This window comes from Aplidium turbinatum, chromosome 13, assembly GCF_918807975.1.
Source record: "Aplidium turbinatum chromosome 13, kaAplTurb1.1, whole genome shotgun sequence".
NCBI lineage: Eukaryota > Metazoa > Chordata > Ascidiacea > Aplousobranchia > Polyclinidae > Aplidium > Aplidium turbinatum.
Genome location: NC_137484.1, coordinates 23,855,157 through 23,878,722, shown reverse-complemented (window position 1 = coordinate 23,878,722; position 23,566 = coordinate 23,855,157). Strand labels below are relative to the sequence as shown.

General features: G+C 38.6%; 1 protein-coding gene across 4 annotated transcripts in view; it reads left to right on the top strand.

The window, feature by feature from the left end:
* The first annotated feature begins 8,314 nt into the window (after positions 1-8,314).
* LOC145782469 (fibroblast growth factor receptor-like) overlaps positions 8,315-23,566 on the top strand; it is a 20,966-nt gene continuing 5,714 nt past the window's right edge. Inside the window, exons 1-10 of one of the 4 annotated variants that reach the window (XM_082594264.1) lie at positions 8,315-8,455; positions 12,427-12,729; positions 13,676-13,702; positions 14,077-14,243; positions 14,644-14,767; positions 17,821-17,987; positions 21,274-21,418; positions 22,007-22,141; positions 22,213-22,384; positions 23,368-23,486. In XM_082594264.1, the coding sequence (XP_082450390.1) occupies positions 8,326-8,455; positions 12,427-12,729; positions 13,676-13,702; positions 14,077-14,243; positions 14,644-14,767; positions 17,821-17,987; positions 21,274-21,418; positions 22,007-22,141; positions 22,213-22,384; positions 23,368-23,486 (1,489 nt within the window). In that variant the 5' untranslated portion in view covers positions 8,315-8,325. Of the gene's footprint in view, positions 8,456-12,426; positions 12,730-13,675; positions 13,703-14,076; positions 14,244-14,643; positions 14,768-17,284; positions 17,479-17,820; positions 17,988-19,966; positions 20,100-21,273; positions 21,419-22,006; positions 22,142-22,212; positions 22,385-23,367; positions 23,487-23,566 lie in introns of all 4 variants that reach the window. The other 3 variants (XM_082594262.1, XM_082594263.1, XM_082594265.1) reach the window with 3 other exon arrangements.

The following is a 23,566-nucleotide window of genomic DNA, read 5'->3' as shown; positions in this document are numbered from 1 at the left end:
CGACCCCCTTCCTGTTAGGTTTTCTATAGATATACAAATTAGCACAAAAATACATTGCAATAACATTTAATTTCAAAGAATTGGTGAATGTCACAACTTTTAATGCGACGGTTGACTCTGCAACTATTTGGTCAACTTCAACTTCGAAATTAGTGGTTGAGTGCTTGATAACTCCAATCTCATATCATCTTCAACTTTCCTTCGATTTCTTGCCTTTGTTTTGATATGGGCAAGAGCAGAAAAACCACTTTCGCAGAAGTATGTTGTGGCATCTGTTTCTTTGAGCTCAGAGAAATATCATTCTACTTGAACAAACGATGATAAATTGGCCTACAACCAAGCTACCCGTTCCCTTTCGTAACAGTGTAACCAATCAGTCACTTACTACGACATTAATGTATACTAAAGTGATTGCTGCAAAAAATTTTCATTCATCTGGACATTATTGCGATTTCGAAATTTTTTTATGAATATCTTTGCAACCCCCTTGAAATGACCCTCGCGACCCCCAGGTTGAGAAACGCTGAAGCCTAATAAGTGGATAGGAAATAAACCTACCGCAGCACTTGCAATGCACTCGGCTATCAGTAAGCGCCGTAGCCTACATTATAAAAGATCGACAAATGAACCGACACAATAAAATTAGGGTTGAATCGATTGCATAATTTCTCTTGGTTGGTTGGTTTTGAACCTTTATCCTCGGACTGACAAAACCTTGATCGGTTATTTTCCTGGTAGCTCCGCATACTTGTAGACTAGAGGCTTTCGACGCAGGGCCGGTTACCAAGATTGGCAGAGTGAAGTTTCCGATTGTTGAAGTGTTGTTGCCGTGGAATTATTCCATTCACTAGATGCCGCTGAATGGAAAGCAGCCCTGAAATGCGTTGCTCAAGCGCACACCTCGAGAGTCGAACCAGCACCGCGTGATCTTGAGCCGGGCGCGTAACTACTGAGCTAACTGGGCGGACTATTACATTTTCTAATTACATCTTCAATTACAATTTACTATCAATATATGTTCAATTAAGGTAGCCTACATTGTGATGAAGTTTTCAAAATTACAATTTGGCTACTTCTAAACATGCAGTTAATTACATGGTTCGCGAAACGTCAGTGAAGCAATAAAACAACTTGTATGTTTCTGCTTGCACTTTCGTATTCATCAGATGAACGATGCAGCTAAGTTATTGCTAGAAAAAACGATATTCCTGATGAATACCCAAACTTTTGAATTATCGGTTCTATCATCCTATCCTTATGTACCATACCGTATAAAAATAGTCGCGACACCAGCTTTCGCTCAACCAACACTGATAAAATAAACACATAAAAAAGTTCTTCTTCTTCTTTTTGCTTATGAGGCAGCAATTCAGGCAACATCTCCAAGGGCGCCGGAAGCGGGGGAGCAGGGGGGCAAATGCCCCCCCTGCCCTCAAATTTTCTGCAGATGGAGGGGCAGGGGGGGCAATGGTGCCCTTTTAAAGTCATGTAAGCTACTGCACATTTTGCAATATAACAATTTCTGCTATTCGCTTTAAGCCTAATTTTTAAGCAACTCGCCAGCCTGTATTTGTGAGATGTTTGGGAGATGTTACCTGAATTGCTGCCTCATAAGCAAGAAGCCTAATTATAATCTTTCATTTTTGTCTCAAAATAATATTTACGGCACAAAGTTTTGCAACATAGTACAAGCCCTAAAACTCGTTTTTTTTTTCGGCAGCCATCGTGGCCTACCGGGAGCTCCTTTTCGGCAGCCAAATCTGCGTGCTTGGAGGCCAAAATAAAAATAACGATAACACCAGTAAATAGAATTAAACTTGCAACAATGCTAAAATGATCACTTAGCGTTGTTGAAGTCTGGGCCTGGGCGACGTCCTACAATAGAATCGTTGCCAGGGCCGGATTTTGCCTAAGTGCTGCCCTAGGCAGATGAGAAAAGTGCCGCCTCCAAAAAAAATTTTGCCATGGTGATTTTCGATTTTTCGATACAACACAGGCACTTGTTCTCATTTGTCCTCAATGCCGCCGTTTTTATAAAACTTCATGAAACTAAAGTTCTTTCTTATACTAGTCTTACTTTTTGGCTTGTTTGCATACTTTAAGCATCAAGGCAAGTACACAAAATGGCCTGCAACTTTTCCATCAACCTAACATTGACTAAAAAATTTTTTTCTAGGCTCCTTCAAATTTACTAACAGTGAAACAAACCGAACAAAGATTAATAAAAATTGGACAGACAAAGCCTAGTCCTCCATACTAAGCGAGACAGATAACTAAAAGAAGTGCTAAGCAGCACATATTGTTGAAAACCAACCAAGTGTGAAGTACTCTAGGGGCGATGACTTGCCATACATGACTTGCCGCACTGTTTATAAATGTGTGTGATGTGATAACATATTTATTAAGTTGTGAATTATTAAATTCACGTGCAGTATTATCAATGTAATATATTCGTATATTTTGCCGCCCCCAATAATTTGACGCCCCCAATAATTTGACGCCCCCAATAATTTGACGCCCTAGGCAACTGCCTACTCTACCTACTGGTAAATCCGGCCCTGATCGTTGCACCACGCAATAACTGCTTTATCGGGATTGTAATCCAGTACTATTCAAACAACACTCGCACGAGTGTCTCCAATGTGGCCGATTTTATAGAAGTTCGCCACTCCCCTAGAATTCTTTTTAGCAACGAAAAACAACGTTCGACATGTGTTGACGATGACGGCAAGGTAATGAAATAAGTATTTCAATGATTAACACATTACTTGTAGGCTTTAACTGCCCTTTATCAGAACTGACGATACTCTAGCCAGTGCGAAATATATTTTCTGTTACATCTACTGACATCTGATCCCTGTTGCCTTAGCAATTGAGGTTTTAGCTATTTCAATGATGTACATTACTAAAAGACATTACTATACTAAAAGAAGCATAATTTTTGCAAAATATGATCAAAAAATGTTGTTTCCCCATTGATGTCAACTAACCTAGTTCTCCTTTTTAACAACGATTCAATGTCCGACAACATCGAATCGACATAAAAACGACAATATTGCCAACCGATGTAAATTAGCACTTCGGATTAAGACTTTGTTAAAATAAACGTTGGGAATTACAAACAAGACTTACAGCGCTGGTGATCGCAAATGGATATATTCCATCAATAACAAATATTCCCCGCACAATGCAACAGTGGCGATTATGACGCGCTGACCTAATTTTGCGTCACTCTTTGATACTACATATTTTCGACTGTTAATCCACGATCATTCTATTGCGAAATTAAATAATTGGCTAGAAGAGACCGGCGGCCAAACTTGGCCGATTGAGGAGGTAGCACCGACCGTTCATTCAAGCACAACTTAGCGGCCATGGCCGCAGGCTGCTTTAAGTCTTGACAGTAGGTTACATCATTATGACATAGCATGGTGCCCTTCTTTGTATACCGGATTACCATTATCACTATATTTTATCTTAAAACTTGAAAAAAATTGGCCTTTTAGTAAACAAAAGTGCCCTTTTTTCGTAATCTTGCCCCCCAGTCAAAAATCGTTCCGGCGCCCCTGAACATCTCCCACCTATAAAAAAGTTGAAGCCGGTTTAAGCACAAAATAAATTCTATAAAAACAGCTGCTTACTGTGAGTTATAGCGACCCCACGTGGTGTCACAATCCACAGGTTTGCGACCACGAGGGGTCGATCCACCTGTTGGCGGCCAAGGCTCCCTTTAAACAGCAAACTTCAAAAACCTTCAAAAGCTCCAAATAATCAGCAAACTGATGTCTTTTGTTTTCGTTTTCAATTTCCAACGAAAGTGAAATTGCTGTTTGAAAGACACAAAAGGTTTTGCGTCAAAATGCGAGATTTCAACCTTTTTATTTATTTTTATTCAAAACACTTTTGAAATGAACAAATAAACCTAACAACCAGACGCCAGTTAATATAATAGTTTGTCTATGGTTAAAAAAATCACCTCTCTACCAAAATTGTACTTTTTAAATGAACTGAAACTATTAAGTTTATTGCCATTAGAAAATCAAGCAACATCCCCAAACGGTTCAAAAATGGTCAGATATAGCCAAACATTTTTCGACCAAATAAAAAGTGGGCCATCTATAAGCAAACGAGCTTAACAACGGTAAAAATTTAATTCAAGCCAGAAAATGACCAAACTAGCAAACAAAAAACAGAATGGAAAGTTGAAATCAGAGGTGTAGATTGGACCTACAGCGTCAGGTTTTCTAAACTTCTGCACCACTCCGACGTCTGTAACTCCAAGCTCAATCCCTACTTCAAATATGGTAGGCTATTCATAGAATAGCCTATTGACTCCAGTCCACCCGTTACCGTTAGCACGGTAGCTACGCGCTCGACAAGATTACACGGCAATGGTTCGACTCTCGGAGCCTGTGCTTGACCACCACATTTCAGGACTGCTTCCATTCAATGGAATAATTCCCCAGCATCAGCATTCCAACAATCGGAAAACTTCACCTTGTCAATCTCAATCCGCCTAGGGAAAACTGGCACTGTGTCAAAAACCTCCAAGTATGCAAAACTACCAGAATTGTGCTTGTTGGTGGTTATAATAATAATATAATAAATATTAAATGTTGTAAGCACCGAGGTGTTATGACTAGGCTAAAAGTCATGGTAGATATTGAGCCGAACCTATATCTACTACTTTTATTTAGCGGCACTTAGTGGACAGAATAATTCACGGTGTCACGGACATTACATTTCGTGGAGTCTGGTAACGCTACATCAGCGTTGCCAGATGGGGAAATAGGATACCAAATAAAAAAATTCGGGTGAAATTTAGAGGTCTTTGGTACCACGGTTTTTGACCTTGGAACCAGACAACGTTTTGGTGAAATCTGGTGAAATATTCCCCATTCAAGTTTTTCCAAAATTTTTTAAACTTTTTAGCAAAAAATCTACTCGTGCAGAAAACGTTTTGCAAGAGGTTTGCGCATGCGTGATGGCTGTGTTCAGTTCAGAGTGAGTGTGTTGCAAGTTCAGAATGACCAATTTGCGCTCTTCAATCAATATTTTGAATCTGACAGCAGCACTGTACCAGCAATCGTGTAGCTTTTGCCACTGGCATAGTTGCAGGCAGTGGCGAGACAATGCTTTTTGGAGAGTTCTTTTTACTGAAAACTAGCCATAAAGGCAAGTTTTATATTTAAAATTAGTGAAGGAGGTTGTTTTTGCCCAAAAATAAAAGTTTATCGACATCAGTGACCTTACATAGGCTACACAAGCATACAGTGGCCACTTGTTTCATCTTCATGGATATCCTGTGCACTGTGCAGGATATGCAAAAGTCTTTCAAATTTTTTCATCGGGATGTTATTGCATCTTGAAGTGCATTTTAACCCTGGCCGTAAAAGCTTCCGCTTTTAAAGTAAAAACAACAGCTTTTTCGGTTAAGAACTTTTGATGTTTATACTGATATTTATGACTGCTACAGTTATATATAATCCGTGTATGCACTATGCAATGTGTAACAAAACATATGTTTTGTATATTCGTTTCATTTCAGTCTTATGTCTCAAAAAGTCAAAAACTATTTGCATTTTTAGGCGAAATTGCTTTATTTAGGGTATTTTAAATATCTGGTGAAATTGAATGCAATCTGGTGAAATTTTAGTTACTTTTTGGTGCCAAGCAGCTTTCAGCATCTGGCAACGCTGCGCTACATTTTTGATCCGATCGTTTCTCATTTCTGAATCTAGAAAACCAGAGAGACAAAAGATTTTACTGCAATATTTTTTTCATTTTACGTTACTGCAACTGCAAAAATAAAACAGCAATCGTAAATAATTAAAATTTCAAAGCTTTGGTAGAGAGTTTGCATTGTTGAACAATAGACAAGCAAAATACCTAAGCGGTTAGCGAAGAAGAAGTTCTTTTATTTTTTTCTTTTGCGGGTTCAACATAATGTACCGTTATTACGTATACAAAATATAATAATAATGGTTTTGTAAGTACAGTAGTGTTTTTTTACCTTCATGATAACTTACGTAGCAAAAATATGACTTGACTAACAAGGAAGTCATAAACAAGAAAAAAAAAGGCAGTGGCTATTTGACCGGCGCCGGTCTTTGAATCTGAAACACTATTTGACCGGTCATGATGTCACTATATAGGCATTTTTTCTTTTTCTCTTTCAAAGGAAAAGATGAGAAGAGTGCTTATATAAGTTCTAAATTCAACGTTTATGTTCAACTGATTCTGTGGCGCGTAGGATACGTATCAGGCTGGTGCTCCACAGGGAATGAGTTCGATACTGTGCGGAAGCGTTTTTTTTCTTATTTTTAACTTAATTTTGACCCGAAGTGACTCAATCGTTAGGCTTTTGCATTTTTGTTGTCAATTTTTAATTTGAGTAGCCTACAGCCCAATTTTTTATGTCTTCAAATATGAGTAGGCTAATAAAGTTAGAGGTTTTTAATTTTCTTGCATTTAAGAATTTCTCTAGATAATTTTCCGTTCGTCATAAAAGGATGTGATCGTGTTTGCCGAACGAAGCAAAAATGTAATGACGAACGGAAAATTACCCAGAGAAGTCTTCAAATTCCAGAAAATCAAAAACTCTAACTTTATTAGGCTGCTTGATTTTATTTTTTAATTTTCTTGAATTTAAGAATTTCTCTGGATAATTTTCCGTTCGTCATAAGAGGATATGACCGTGTTTGCCGAACGACGCAAAAATGTAATGCGTAAGGCACTCTTCTCGTCTTTTGCTTTGAAAGAGAAAAAGAAAAAAATGCTTATATAGTGACGTCATGACCGGTCAAATAGTGTTTCGGATTCAAAGACCGGCGCCGGTCAAATAGCCACTGCCAAAAAAAAACACCAAGAAAAGCGTGACAATCAGGCCTGGAAAAAATGAGGAATCCGGGAATGACATTCCCGGGAAATTTGTCGGTTCGCGGGAAATTTTTGCCGTAAGAATCACGTTACTAACGTCTTTCATTCACCGTCATCGCAATTTGCTGACACATTGCAGTTCCGACCTTAATTCGTATCACTGCGTAGTGCGTATTTACGATTTCCAACTTGTACCTCAGAGCTGAACAAGTTCTTAGCAAAATTGCGCAAATATACTGCAGTAGTCCGCCCGAAAGCGTCGTAAAAAGCACGGGAAGTGTAATTAAAAAAATCGAAATGTTTGCGGAGGTACAAAAACATCCATAAATAAAAAATAAATAAATAAAGACATTAGCAACGAGCTGCTCATTCACTGGAATGGGCCTCACATAAGCATTAAGCAAGTGTAATAACATTGTGAAACAGGCTCTTAACCTACATTTCAAAGAAAAACTATGGCATTTTAGTACTAATGATGTTCGCTCGAAAATGTACAAAGTGTCTGCGGTGGTAGATAGACCAAACAACAAGAAATCGTCACTATTTTTTATGTCCTGGTAATGTATTTGTAGTAATTTCACATGGGCAAAACTTGCTTGCGGTTTCTTTGATTCACAAAAAACAGCTGTTTTAGCGTCGTAATTTGGATTTTGTTGTCAAATTACTTAATGCTTTCGTCATTTTTCGTGTAACCGACTGGTTGTTTTGTAGGTTACAGAAGTAATTTTCCCAACGTCTTGTGTTCTCACTCAGCGAAACTTGTTGTGCCTTCAGCTGTCTGGCCGTTTTTTGTGCTATATGCCTATATCGCTTAATAATTAGTTATGCTATTCATGCACATTGCACATACTATCAACCCGTTCGAGCATGAAGCATATTGTTAACTTGTCAAGTACGTAACAAGCGGCTCGTGATGTCGTAGTCGGTGAGTCAGTGGATCTAATTTGTATGCATGCGGCGTCTAATTTATTAAGCCTGTTGTTGTTGGCCAATGTATTCCGATCAACAGCTGGCTCATCAGGCACAAACAGTGCGCCATGCCTGCTTACGAATACGATACCGAGATTCTTTATTGGAACTATGAAGCTACAGATGGCCGTCTATATTTTTTGCGTGAGGCTTTTCGCAGGAAAACTGTGAACAGTGTAATTATGACGTCATTATCGTGATTGTAAGCCGCAGGAAATTTTTTCGCTAAAAACAGATTCCCGGGAAGCTAAACATTTTTTCCAGCCCTGGTGACAATACTACCTATGAACTTAATCAATTAATTATTATCATATAAAGGCACAGCATAACACTAATATGTGGTACTGGTAGCCTACTGAAATGTAAATCCTATCCTTTCTGTATTTTGGCCTATTCCACTTTGTTTCATTGATGATCACCTCAATCTCATCAACTGATGAATGTTGTTTTGACAGGTTGAAGAGCTGTGTCTTGATCATGTTGAAAGTGATTTGGTTTATTTGTTGTATAAAACTTTTTTATATTGCTGGAGCTGTGAACAATACGACAACAAGTAATACTGTTGATAAAATTGGCACACTTGCTGTGTTGAAAACAGATTCAGAGGGTAAGTTTAATGCCTCAATTTGATAGGATTGTCATCGAGTTGCATATGTTGTGTATTTTATCTACTTTGTACTTTGCTATTTGTCTAGGGAAAAGTTTAATGTGCATTTATTTTTATAACAAAAGTAATCATTCCACCTTTCTTTTCTTTTGATAAATAATGAATGCAAGTCGGTAATTTGAAAAAAAATAAGCCTAACAAAGGATGATTTCAACACAGGCCTCGAAACTGAAGGCGGCCATCGCGGCCATGGCCGCGATTAACCTACAAAAACCGACATTTTGTCCGCCGGGTCTCGCCCTTCCGTCGGCCGCATTTGTCCGCCATGAAGTTCCGAGAAAATTTACGCAAGCGGCCTTGTGAATAAAGTACTTTGCCACTTATAATCACAAAGGATTAGAAAGCAGTCAAAGTATCCGATAAATCACAATACACCCTGTCTATGCTTGAATTGTTAACATTATTGAGTGACCAAGCAGCTGATGTCTGACCTCCGCAGGATGCAAGTGACATCACAATACATTTTATTGATGCGATATATTCAGTCTTCGAAATTAGCGTCGGCAAATGGCGCATTAGCGTCGGCAATAAAAATGCCGAGGCTACACGAGCGCTTGTAAGGTTAGGGTTAGATATTCCTCCCAGTCGTTATGGCACAGCCATAGATTTGTTCCTTAGTCAACACCCTGATGGATCTCTATGAAAAAGAAAGAGGCGTGTGGATGGGTATCAAAGCCCGAAAGCCGCAAAACGTGGACGCTTCATTGCAAACGGCAAAGGCGTGATGACGCGACAACCTCGTGCTCCGATACAGCATCTGATGATTCCGATTCTGACAGCTAGTTCTTTATCAAACAGACTTTGTGTTGTTCGCAGTATCCCAATTGTGCCAAAATTATGTTAGTGTATACGTAAATCGATGCAAACTTCTCGCAGGGAGCTATTAATTTGTTACCGGTACCTGATTGAGCAATTGACATTATTTTATGATAATTCAACGTTGCTAGATGTCGAACTAATGCAAAACAAACGTAACTTTCTTATTGGGCATTGTTGTTACGCAATATAACCCGCCGGAAAAATTAAATCGATTTGTGCTGACTCGAACGTTGAATCAACCCAAAATTAACTTACTTTCCCCCCCGTGAGTTATTTAACGTGAATTACTATAACACCGTGCGACGTGCGTATCTTGTTGCTCGCTTTATCGCTACTTTTGGCATTATTACATGAATACATCACAACAAATCAAACAGTACGGTCGTGATAGACTACTCTAGTATATTTTTCGCTTCTGCCGAAGTAAAAATGTGCTAATTTCGAAGACTGTATGTTGATGCGTGTCGAAGTTCCGATGGCCGCCATGTGCTTGTGATTGGCCGCCGAACAGCTTGCTTCAGTCGGACACGTTTGGCCGCCGGAAAAAAAAAGTTGTTTCGAGGCCTGCAACAGATTATAAATCATGAACTGTGCCAATAGACATCAGGCTTTTAATTCCTTTCAAGGTTCAGTTACCGCATTTATTCATGAATTAGACGCAAAATTTTATACAAAATATTAATACTGACAAAGTCTAGGTGTGACTTATGCAACTTATAAATTTGTAACGTTTTAACAGGCTTGAGTTAAGTATGCAAATCGCACATGAATACAATGAGCTATTCAAAAGTGTTGAGTTGTCTGTTCACCAGTATGGTAGCAGTCTTCGAAATTAGCCTCGGCAATCGACAATTGCTGAGGTGATTGCCGACGCAGATGCACGAATGGCGCATTAGCGTCGGCAATAAAAATGCTGAGGCCACACGAGCGCCTGGGTTTATTTTTTCGCTGAGACTTTTCGGTCATTTGCCCGAAATGACTTGAAAAAATTCGGTCATTTTTATTTATTTCGGTCATTTTTAATCATTTTTGGTCATATATAGTCAATTGCCTACATATTTTTTTCGGTCATTTTGCTAAAAAATCGGTCAATGACCGATAAATGACCGAAAAAAAAAACCCAGACGAGCGCTTGTATGTAAGGTTAGCATTAAACATTTCTTCCACTCGTTATGCCACAGCCATAGATTTGTTTCTTAGTCAACACCTTGATGGAGCTCTGAGAAAGAGGCGTGTGGAGTGGATGGGTATCAAAGCACGAAAGCCGCAAAACGTGGACGCTTTATTGCGAACGGCGAAGACAGTGTAGATTTACAGCCAAGCGATGAGCCTCTTGATATGTCTGATTCCAGTGATGACGCGACAACCTCATCCTCCGATACAGCATCTGATGATTCTGACAACTAGTTCTTCATCAAACAGACTTTGTGTTGCTCGCAGTATATATCCCAATTGTGCCGAAATTATGTTAGTGTGTACGTACATTGAGGCGATCGTCTCGCAGGGAGCTATTAATTTGTTACTGGTACGTGGTTGAGCAAGGAACGTTATTTTATGATAATTCAACGTCGCTAGATGTCAAATTAATGTAAAACAAACGTAAATTTCTTATTTGGCATTGTTATTACGCAATATAACCCGCCGGGAAAATTAAATCGATTTGTATTATACTGATTCGAACGTTGAATCAACCCAAAATTAACTTTTCCCCGTGAGATATTTAACGTGAATTACCGTATTGCGTTGCTCGCTTTATCACTACTTTTGGTGTTATTACATCACAACAAATCAAACGGTGCGGCCATGATAGACTACTCTATTATATTTTTCGCTTCTTGTTTTACATGTTTTGGTACAACTGTTTCGTATTAAACGTTCACAGCAATTGCCGAGGCAATTTCAAGTTTTGCTGTTTGGCCTCGGCAACGTTTTTGCCGAAGTGAAAATATGCTAATTTTGAAGACTGTAGTAGTAAGAGATTGATATTTCTTGTAGAAACTCAGCAACACATTAAAGCAGTAAATATAGAGTTTTGTAGAAAAATGGTTCGGATATACACAGTCTATGTTGTACATGTAGATGTTTTAAGACAGAGTATGTATCAACAAAGTAGATAACTCAAAAGATAGCTTCAATTCTTATGAAAGATTTCATCAGAAAACAAGAACATGAGTACCTTTGCCTTAAATGGTTGTTTCATGGCTCTACGTCTATTAAGCGCAGACAATTAGGTACCTGTCAGATAGATGCGCGCACTGTGGCGTCAGGATATTTATATTAGGCGCACTGTTGCGCCCAGACATTTAGGTGCTATTCCTTGTGTCAAATTACACTCATAATCATTTATCAGAACTGTTTGACTATGTCACAGTTCTCCCAGAGCTGTGTTACAAAGTGAATTTCAGTTTAAAGTACCTGACTGTGCAAGTACAGCCAAGAACCCACTTAGCAAGCTCAAACTAACAAAATATTGTCAATGCAAGCTGATTAGGCTATGGTAGGCTAATCTTATGCAATATAACTTGCTGGTTATAATTACCAAATGGTTGTGTTTTTAAATTGTTTACGTTTTGCTTCGAAAAGCATTTCAAATGGCTCCCCTTGAGAAAATTTAGTGTACACCACTGTCTGCCGTATTACCATCAAGCACCTAATGAAACAGATTTTACTGGTAATAGCACCTGAATGATCGTGCGTCGCAGCTAAATATCCTGACACCACAGTGTGCGTACCTATTTGGCAGGCACCTAGCTGTCTGCACCTAAAAGACGTGCTTTGTGTTTCATTGAGAAGAGTGCTGTAGTTAGAAAGCAAGTTGAATTTTATCCAGTTTTCAAGACAAAATAGTTTGGCTGCTGATACCAATAGTGCTTTGGGACACTGTATGATGACAGGAACAATGGTAGGATTTAGAAGCATTGTATTTGATTTTTCAGCTATTATATATATTGTATATTCAGTAACATAAGATTATTTCTGCTGTATGATATGGCTATTGATAGCAAATGGGACTTGTGTTTGTGTAATATTCAAGTAAATTTTGTCTTAAAATCATTCACAAAGTTTGATGATTGAAATTTGTTGCCCATCAGGTTTCCAGCCACCAGTTTTCAAAGATGCAACAATTGAAAGAGCACATAAACCTACCGAAGTTCGTATTGGCGGTATAATGAACTTTCGTTGTGGAGTACGTGGCAAGCCTAAACCTGAAGTTAGATTTTACAAAGAAAGCCAATTGCTGAGTAACTCCCACAATATAGAGGTGGCAGGGTCACTTTTGCGCGTTACTGACATTCAGCCAGATGGTGGTGGGAAATACAGATGTGAAGCCAGAAATATTTTTGACAGTAAAACCTTACCATTCCTTGTTGTAGTCAATGATGGATCTATTCTAGGTATTATATTTGGTGCAGCAGTGGTGGCACTTTGGTGGTCAAGGCTCATGTTTGCATGTAACACTTGTAAAACTGGTGCAGTTTTGCAATTTTAAAAGAGCAGTCTTTGCTTGGTATATAAAAAAGTTAAGACTTGCTTGCTTTACTAAACTTTCGCAGTAGTTTGTGTTTGAAACGTCAAATGAAGTTGACGGTGTGATAGCAATTGCAAAATTAAGAAGTTTTGCAATTCTATTTTGTGGTTCCATCTTTTATTGGTCACTGTAATTGATTTGAGTGGAACTAATAATAAGAAAAATCCAATAAGCCATTATGACTCAAAACAAATTGTGGATTTGTATTTTGTTGGATATGGACACAGTTTCAGAAAGTGTTGGTAATAATTTGTTATTTTGTTATCAAAATACAAAGCATTATAAATACCAGGCAAAACAATTAAAGATAAAGCTTTGCTAACAATCAGTGGATTGATTCTTATTTTACTTTTCATCAGAAAAATTTATTAAATAAGAAAACTGTGTTGGTGAGCAACTAATGCAGTACCGTACTGATATATGCTGCAGTGCATGTTCCAACTAATAATGCATCCCAGTTATTCCATCGGATATTCAGTCAAGATTAAAAGAACTTAACTTGTTGACGTGTGATGTATTAGTGGTCATGGTTTCAAGAACCGCAAAAAAATGCAAAAGAAAATGCATGTAGAGATTTTTACCGCTCGTTGTCTGAGAATGCATTTCGCATATTTGAAGTTTGGTCTAGTTCTTGACAGTTTAAGTACTTGCAGTCAATTTTTTTAAACTATATGATATACACAAGGTCTTGACTTCAGGAAAAATATTGTATCAAGCCAGAAATACTATATACTAACTCTGTCTGGTAATGCTCTCATTTGACTAACCACAAAGGTTATGTGTGTAACTTATTCTTTTGTTTGTATTTTCAGAATCGAATGAAGAAAAATTTGATGAAGGTGAGTGGACTGAGCAATGTTTGTAAAACCCCAACTGAGAATTATAAGTAGCAGGGACATGTGAAGGTATCAGTTGGATCACTAAATTTTTGTAGAAAGGATGTTTAGCTGCAAAATGCTTTTGTCTTGATTTTATTTACAGTTGAAAAACACTCCATTTGAAGCTGCCTATTCCGGTAAAATATTGCTTCTTTTTTACCAAAATAAAAAGTCGTTTTGGACTTTCTTGCCCAGACAATAAATCAGTCGTGTTTTTACACTGATTCAATGCATGTAAACCTTGAATTAATGTCAAAAAACGACTAATTTGCTGTCTAGTTAACAGCGTTTGGGTTAAGTTTTGTCTTCCTGAGATTGCTTATCAACTTCCTTAGCTCCTCATTGGGCGAACCCCAAGAAGATGAAGAAGATTCTCCATGCTGAGCCAGCCGGGAGTACCGTGCAGTTTCGTTGCCAAGCCGAGGGATCAAAGCCTTTAACTACCGAATGGTTTAAAAATGGAGTAAAAATAAAGAAAGACGAAAGAGTTGGCGGTTATAAGGTAAGTGGACCGAATGGATTGATGCAACTCGAACGTAAAGACTTAGTAGTAGTCCGGTTTTAGTCCGATGATGTTCCCGTTACCGAGGATGGCCGGATCCACCTCTACTGCCACCCTCGGTAACGGAGACGCCACCGGATTAAAACTGGACCACTACTAAGCCTTTGTTCGAGTGAAATTAGATTAACTCAGATTCTAGTGAAATTGTTGGCTTATTGTTACTTAAAGCTCTGGTTAAAACTTTCGGTCGTATTTGTTTGTTAACGTTATTTATTTTGACGTTATATCTCTTGGCACTATTTTCTTGAGATTTCCAACTCAACCAAAAGTAACAAAAATAAGTTTAGTTAAAAAGTTGGAAACGCCACCATGACATCTTGGTTTTCATATTCTTTCGCAGTTTCGTCATAAGTTTCAAATCATAGAGTTGAAAGCTGCGGTTGTGTCCGACGACGGAGAGTACCACTGCGTCGTATCCAACCAGTACGGTTCCATCAATCATACTTATGAGCTTGATATCACAGGTACGCCTTAGTATCTAGTCACTAATGTACAAGTTCTGCTTATCCAAGTTCTGTGTTACTTTGTATGAATCCACTTTGGATGTTTTATGTGAACGTCTCGTGAATGTTCTCTTCACGCTTCCATTGGTTTATTTAGTTGACCAAACTTTCATTTCCGTTAAGATGATCTAAGATGGGTCTCACAAACGTATGTTTAGTGAAAAAAGTATAAAACTGTTGACGTGTGATGTTACGTGTTGCATTTCAAACTGGTGTGTGGGGTGTTGTTCCATTGGGGTGCTGGTATATTGCCTGTAACTGATCACGAACTGATATTTTCCTTTCCATCCTGGACACTCCTGGTCACGTTTATACAAAAACTAAGTTCTTGTAGATTGTAGACATGCTCTGATTGTGGTATGTGGCCAGCCTCTAAATTAACACGCTCGCAAGTTTCATGGCCGTGATTTACTTTAGATACATTTTACTTTGGTATTGCTGCTCCATTGCTGATAACGTCAGTCAATATCTTGTCAGGATGCTTGAGAATGTTGAGATATTAATGATAGAAATTTTCCTAGAAAAGTACTATTTCAACATTGCCGTGATGTTAGAAAACGTAAAAAAAGCAGCGAAGACGTTTCGTAGATTTTATCTCAAAATCTTTAGTCGAATGTGGCGATTGCCGTCGGCGTTTGTGGCGATTGGTTCGATAATCTTCTTCCTGCTTGTGGTCATCTTTGCCTGTCTCGCATTGTTTCGAATAGTACTTGTGTTGTTTTCTGAGGGGTAGTTGTTTATGTTTTTACTTCTTAGCGATCGCTTAATTTGTCATACCGTAATACAAGGAAGCGATTCGTGTGTTACAATATAATAGATCCGTTCGTCTCTTGGTTTAAAACAAATTTCCTTCAAATGAGGAAATGATTTGTAATTAAGTTCAAGTTGTTTGGTTGGAACATCTCGCAGTTGCCGGAGAGTTTGTCATTTTTACCTTTTGTTTTATGTCAGTAATAACATACACTCCTGCCGGATTTAGTAATTTTGTTATAAAATTTTTAATTTATGGAAAACATTAAATAAGTTGTCTCGAAGTAACCGTTTGATATGCCTGTCACTGCTTGTGTTGTGATGTCGTGGCTTAGCTTGAAACTAATCTTGGAGCTCTCCTCTTTATTCGGCGTTTCAATCGGTATTGTGCCAAGAAGAACCTCAGATAAGTTGGAAAGGTCAACCTGATCTTCCATGTCTGGTTGGACGACATTGATGCTGAGTGGTTTACAACACAAAGTTATTTTTGATTTTCTGTTGGTAGGTGCTTTTATTTCTTGGTTTCTCTAAATTTCTTTCAATCAAATTTTTGCGCAAAAAACCTTCCTCTGAACATGGTTTGTGATGTGACTGTTGAAAAATCTTGTAATCAGTCGGAACGACGAATGGATGTGAATAGGAAGTACTAAGCCACTTGATCGGCCAATCAATGTATCCATCCATTGTGTTCAATTGGTGGCATGTGGCTGAGTGTTCTTTGCAGACGTGCTGTGCAGCTGCAACTCGCCTACAGTGGACTGTAGCTTTGTCGCCCTCGCCATTCCTCTGTTAATTTAACAATGTTAAAATCCAAATAACGATTGAAGTTTTATGCAACACGATTTGACTTGTCACAAGTTTAATTGTGTTATTGAGGCTGCTCGTGAGTGGCTAAGCCTCTATGCTGATATTTTTTTATTTTTATGTATTGACGTTTTCTTCTAATATTTTATGTAGAATCAGCGTAATTTTGGGTAAGTTTGTGTGATCGTAGTTTTTTGTTTGGACTTGTGGTTTGGTGTGGTAGTTTATCACGCTGTTTGTGTCCTGCAGTTCAGAACAGCAGGTGCACTTTTACAATGCACAATTACAATAGAATCTGGAAACTTGACTTTATGGTAAATTCTTCACCATTTTCATGTGGGAACACCGATGTATTGCTTTCGGACTTGAAATTTCCGAGTTGATTTTGTAAAAAATTACCTGGAGCGTCACTTCCTGTTTCATTACCGTCGTCACTTCCTGTTTCATCAGCCTGTGACATCATGCTGTTGTCTTTTATGTTAAATTTGCGATGAAGAAATTTGATTTAGAAGTCGAATCCTTGTCTTCTGTTGTCCGCAGTTGACGTCATACTGAATGTAGGACAATGGTCGCCTTGTAGTGACGTCACGTCCAAAGTGTAGAAAGTTTTATGAAAATCTTTCTATGATTGTGTCCGCACATTTGATTAAAAACCTTCACTTCATATTTTGTCACATGATGTCAAAATATGATCATTTCACTGAAACTTGTCATTGAAATTTAAAATTGAATCAATCATCAAAGTTTTCGTTTATTACGTTCGCGTGACGTCGCAACTTGTCACTATGTGGAGGGTTCCCTCAAATGACGTCACAACGGTCAAGGGTCATTATCGTGTGACTTTGACAATGCCGAAAATCAACTTTACGCGGCACAATGTAATGGTTTGTCTGCCTTGTCTACTAACCTATCACACTGGTACAGAACGCTCTGCACATCGCCCTATTCTTGTACATGGTTTGCCCGCCAATAAGACTGCCAGGCCTGGAGACGATGTTGAATTCCGCTGCGAAGTGTACAGCGATGCCCATCCACATTTACAGTGGCTCAAGAAAATTGAAATAAACGGCAGCAAAATCGATCCTGAAACGAACACGCCTTATGTGAAAATCCTGAAGGTATTGATGGCACTCTGCACGTCATGGCTGCTGCTCTCTTACGATTGATTGCGATGGCGACTTTTCTGAATCAGAAATGAGTGGAGAGAGACTTTTCACTTGATGCCGTCGCAATCTTAATGTCATCTTGCTGTGGCTTGCCTGTGGTGATACTAATAATGATCATTATTATTAACTTGTGTTATCATGATCTAACATCATTTCTTCATATTTAACATTTTTATTTGCTTTGTTTTCTTGTTTGTTATTTATTAACCCAATAATCCATTTCTGTTTGTTCACTTATTCTTGCATAACCCTCGCTAGCTATGACGGTGATGTTTTGGTGTCTTTGATCTTCAGAACGATCGGCCGCTAAGCCGATATTGCAAGAAGGCTTGTTGAAAAACCAGACCGTCAGTATCGGTGCCGATGCCACGTTTCGATGCAAGGTGTTCAGTGATACAGTCCCTCATGTGCAGTGGCTTAAGATAAACACGACCAATTCTACGGATTATATCGTTGTGAAGGTAATAGCACGATCAACCATCACAGCCAATCAAATAAAAGTAATTGTTGTTTGACTGTCGATTTGTGACATCATCATGATTATGATGTCACTGAGTAGGGTTCGAAGCACCTTCACATATCACGTCACACTTGCGACGTCCGATATGAAAGAATCAATACTATTGTTGTCTTTCTGGTGCTAGTGGTGCAATGTATTTCCTTCACAATTTCAACATATGCATTGCTGACATTTTGTTTGTGAGCATTTGCTATAAAATGCTTAATGAAACCATCACCAATAGAGTCATCCCTGGAATCACTAAATCGGCATCTTACAAAAGACGAAGTTTATTGATGACATTGCTTCTTCACATTCATTTCAAACCAACACAGAGTTTATTAAAAACTCTTTTACCAATGTATTTTGTAACATCCGCAATAAGACACAGCTACAGCTTTTTATACAAAAATACAGTTAGTTGACATTTTTAGAAGTTGCTATAACCTGAAGGCTAATGGTATTCGCAACTTTCGGAAATTTATATTTGCTGGAAGATTTCTACTTGCTGGTATATTTTTGATGAAGTTTCGAAAATAATTAACTTTGATCTAAATTTCAAATAATATGTGGCGCTTGGAATACCTGATGATTGGTTGTTTTAAAATCCCGAAAGACATCACCGGCCGCACGAAATGTATTCTGAGGTGGAATGCTTGACACTTCATGGTGCTGCCTGTTAAATCCTGGAGGAAGAAAGCTTTGAAGAAGTTTAAATCTTCCTTTTTGTTAAATTATTTTATCGCTGCATATTAAGTCGGATGCCACAAGCACCACCTTTCTGACAAAAAAGCCCATACAATAGTTAAAAATTATTTGTGTCGTTCCATTCATTGCCTGAAGCATGCTTATCATCCTCACAACCTCCCATCTTGTCTGGTGGTGGCATGTTTGTTGGTTCTATCGAGCAAATTTACTTGTTTCGATGTTGCATGAATGTCTTCACTCGATTAATCATGAAACTGGTCAATGTATACAACCTCAAGTGAAGTAGTTGCTTCATCCACACCATATGCATTTGTGTTCATCATGTTATTGTAGTTTCGAGTTAACTTGAATTGTACCATGCGTGTCTAATTATTGTTTACTTTATCTAACCTGATACATTTTGTTTGCTTGATCAACAAAAGTAAAGTTATGTGGATGACATCGCAAGATGTTGCTTGCAGTTGCTATGGTAACAACCATTCTTGTCATATTTGTCTTTAAGTGGCTCGTTCAACGCAGTCATTGGCCGAGTTATCATGAGCAGGAAGTCGGCAGCACTACCCAACCACCTGTCAATATATATTAGTATATAGCCACATGGCCAACTGGTTTATGACTCATAGTCCTCCCACTGACTGCTTGCTGGGAGGATACGTTGCCATGGAAACGTCTACTATCACGTCACTGCGGTTTAAACCCGACGAGAATCGTTTATGCGTGTCGGATGCTCAGAGCGACTTCACGGTTAACGTCGTCTTCAATGCAATCCAGTGCTATCCTAGTTTGGTCCTGCCATTGCCTTGTATCTGCATATATTGCAGCAATTGAACAAACTGCTCGTTTTTTCACAACTGGACCAGGCTAGTTAATATCTGGCTGGAGAAATTGTCCATTACTAAGAGGGCATCCCTATCAATCGTCAGACCGACTCTTATTCAAATAGATTTATCTTATGAAATAATTAATCTTTTATGTATCTTTGTTAAATAACGTGCTATTTACAATTTTACATAAGCTTTCTGCTTTTATTTTTGAAGTCAATTGCCGACAGTCATACAGCATCTACAAAAAACAAAAATATTTTTTGCTTATGAAATTAATAAATTATATTTTAAATTTAAATTGGATAACTCCGTTAGAAACCATTGACATTTACTTTTTGCTACATTATTTATATATGTCTTGGTCTGCTTAATAGAGTTTTTGGAAATTTAAACGTCGCATTCTCTCCAGAGTTCAGGCATAAATTCTACGGACATGCAGAAGCTGCATTTGAAAAACGTAACAATGGCAGATGCAGGAGAATATGTTTGTTACGCGTCGAACTACATCGGAGACATAAATAACACGGCCTTTCTTACAATCGGTACCAGCATTGCATGAGCACAGCGGTGCCGGGTGAAAACTAAGTGACCTAATTTGGTGGCCCTTTGTTGTAATTGTTGCTGCTTCTCGGAAGGAACATTTGGTGGAAGTCGTGCTGGCTGCAAGCAGCTTCTGAAATTGAACTGAGTGTAACTCATGGTTACCATGAGTTTGTTCTAAAGCTCATTCGTGGCAGCTTCGCATGCTTGCATTGTTATCGCCATTTTGTGTATCGTTTAATTTTCACTGATCTTGAAGTGCGTTGTTCAACAAAAGCCCACACCGGGAGTCAAACCAGGAACGTTAGAACGTCGCTTAGTTTGGTGAAAACCTAACCAGACCTTTTTGTGTTGACCCGTTGTATGCAAATGTGCAGACGTCAAATCAGGTGCGTTGATTCAACGTAATTGCAACAACGATAACAGCTTTCTAATCTGTCCGGTGCTTTCTTTAATCAGTGACGTCAATTTGATTTGTCGTCTTTGTCTTGCACGAGTGGTGAAAGATAATCCAAGCATGAAGCCCATGATCCAAGAAATCATTCCTGTATCAACCACTGTACCAGAATATCAATCCTGTTTTTACATTGATTCAACGTCTCGGCTACCGACTTTGAGTTGATGCAAAAATGATTGATTTTCTTGCTGGGCCCATGTTACTACCGGTCTACCATCGTCATTGTACTTCGGAGAAGGATGAGCAATGGCTGTCCACTTTCCTGTTGGAAGAGCTTACTTCATTCGCCATCACCTGGAAAACTTGTCCGCCATGAGTGAAACCAGTGAAAATCTGATGACATCATATTGTAGAAGTGGAAGCCCCGTTTAATGGAACTACGTTATACGTTGCATGCTGTCTTCACATCCAGTTGTTGCCCCGACATGGTCGCAAACAAATTCTTTGACCTGACACTGAGGGCTTCGTCAAGTTGTGCCCGGTCATTGGAATGCCCAATCAATGTGCACTCGCCAAGTTCAGGGCTGTTAGTTTCTTTTTGAGCGTGGTGAATATTTTTCTGAAGCATTGTCCTAGTATTTTATGTAGGGTTCTAATTCCATAAAATGTTCCTAACTTAAACCTCAATCAGTTTTGAGTTTCCTGTAACTATCAGCTCGTTTTATCTCCGCGGTGTACTTGTTTGCATGTCACAATAACGCATGTGGTGATAATTATAGAAAGCTGGTGTCAACACGACTAACGCTGAGATGCAAACCTTGACTTTGAGGAATGTTTCTCAACAAGATGAAGGCGAATACGTTTGCCTGGCTGGCAACTCAATTGGAATATCGTACAAGTCAGCTTGGCTGATTGTAGATACAGGTGCTGCTCGTTTGGTGTTTTTATAATTTTATTTTTGAAGATTCGCACACAGTTGTGCTTGTCTTGTATCTTTTCAAATGATGACACGCATTTCACTCGTCCCACTCAGCGCAGAAGGAAGACTGACAAGCGCACTTATTCGCTTCACTTATCACTCTCTACCTAGCCAACCATTGTCACTCATGTAGGATGTAAAAAAACCTGAGCCATTTTTGATATATTCTAACGTATGCCTCCCGGGATGTGTGTTTTGAAAGGAGAAACGAGCCAGGCACAGATTGCATATGGCATCTCGATGTTCGTTGCTCGAATATGTGTTTACCACTTGGAGCATCACGTTTTGAGTTTCCAGCTCGTAACTCATCCTGCGATTTTCAAACAAATGATTGTTGTGCCATTCTTTTGTTAATTGAGACCGAGTCTTTTTAATTTTGCAACACCATTCGTATTTTTCGATTTTTTAAAATGAGGTGATGGTCTGAAACGGTGGGTATTCTATGCAGTGTTGACCTTGTAGCTATGTCTAGAACTGTCCATTATTGTGTATTTGTTAGTAAAGCTTTCCAAACGTAAACAATGTTACCACAGCAACCGATCCAATCACTGTTGTGGCTGCTCCCATCAACAGCGAGACTCCCTACTTGTACATCCTCATTGGAATCGCGGTCATTCTAGTAGCGGCCATTATCTGCTACGTCCTCCGGAAGCAGTACGGGAGCAAAGGTGGGTTTATCCTTAATCCTGGCATCCGCTGCATTGCATTGTGGATCACAAACTCCATCATCTTCCTGCAGAGATACCAAGACTAGTTCCCATTGAGAACCCTGAAAACATCCCGCAGATGACAAAGATGGAGGAGCCTCTTCTATTGATGGGAGGAGAGCACATTTGGGATAAGATGTGCCATGTTGATCATATCGAAATCAACATCCAGCCGGACTTACAATGGGAGTTAAAGAGGGAAGAGTAAGTGAAGAGGAGCATGTTGTATGAGCAAAATGGTTGGAACGCTTGGCTAGTCTTATTAAAAAATAAAGAGCCCGAAATAAAGACTAAACTCATGTTCAGCAAACGTTTCGAAACTAAACTACACAAGATGAAAACACTTTAATTGTACCAAAGACATGCAAGACACAACAATACAACAGGGTTGAGCATTATGACAATATATTTTTACATATTTACAAATAGTTTTAACAGTCGAACGTTTTTAGCTTTACTTTAGTCCTCATCAGGAAACTGAAAATATTTATAAAAATGCAATAAATTTCAACTACTTGAAGGTAGCCTAACTAGCTAACTGACTATAAGCATCAAGAAAACAGTTTAGTTTTCAAAACGTTTGCTGAACATGAGTTTAGAAAGTTTTAGGCTGTGTGTGTTTTATTATCGCAGAGGATTCTGCTGTGGACCAAACTATAGTGTTGCACTTGACTTACCACGTATTCTTTGTTCGAAGATGAAATACCTTTAACTTGAGTTTCATTCTCTGTAACTTCTATAACCTGAATGCATTTCCGGTAACTTGAATCAGTCGTATCTGTTCAGATCAGCTTTGATATCTGTCCAACTAGATGCCGATCAATCAAGCGCATTCAAATGGGAGTCATTTCATACCAAGTGACCAGAAAAACAGCAATTTTTAATCACGCCATAGAAATGTGAATTGAAATTTGGCAAATTGCTAGAATAATTTTGCCAATTCTTGCCCAGTGTCTATACGACCTAAAGCTTTGAAGCCAGGAAGGCAAGCTCTATAAATTTACCAAATTTCAATTCAAAGTTCCATGCGTGATTAAAAATTGCCGTTTTTCTGTAGCACTTGGTGTGGAATGGCTCATAGCATGCAGACAACTTTTTGTAATGAAATTATCGGCCAGAAAGTTTTTATTTAGTGTCACAATCAAATCAATAAAAGAAAGTGAATAATTTAAATTTCTCCTCTTCAGCATCTTGCTCCGGGAACGCATCGATGAGGGATTCTTCGGTCAGATTTACATCGCAGATCTCATCAAGTGTGTCAATGGGAGGAAAGAAAAGGTGGATGCAGCTGTGAAGATGTTGAAGGGTGAGTTTCAAGGATGTAGATTTAAGATCTCAGCTTTCACTTATTGGTGAAACGTTAAACTTTCAATAAAGGAAGTGAAT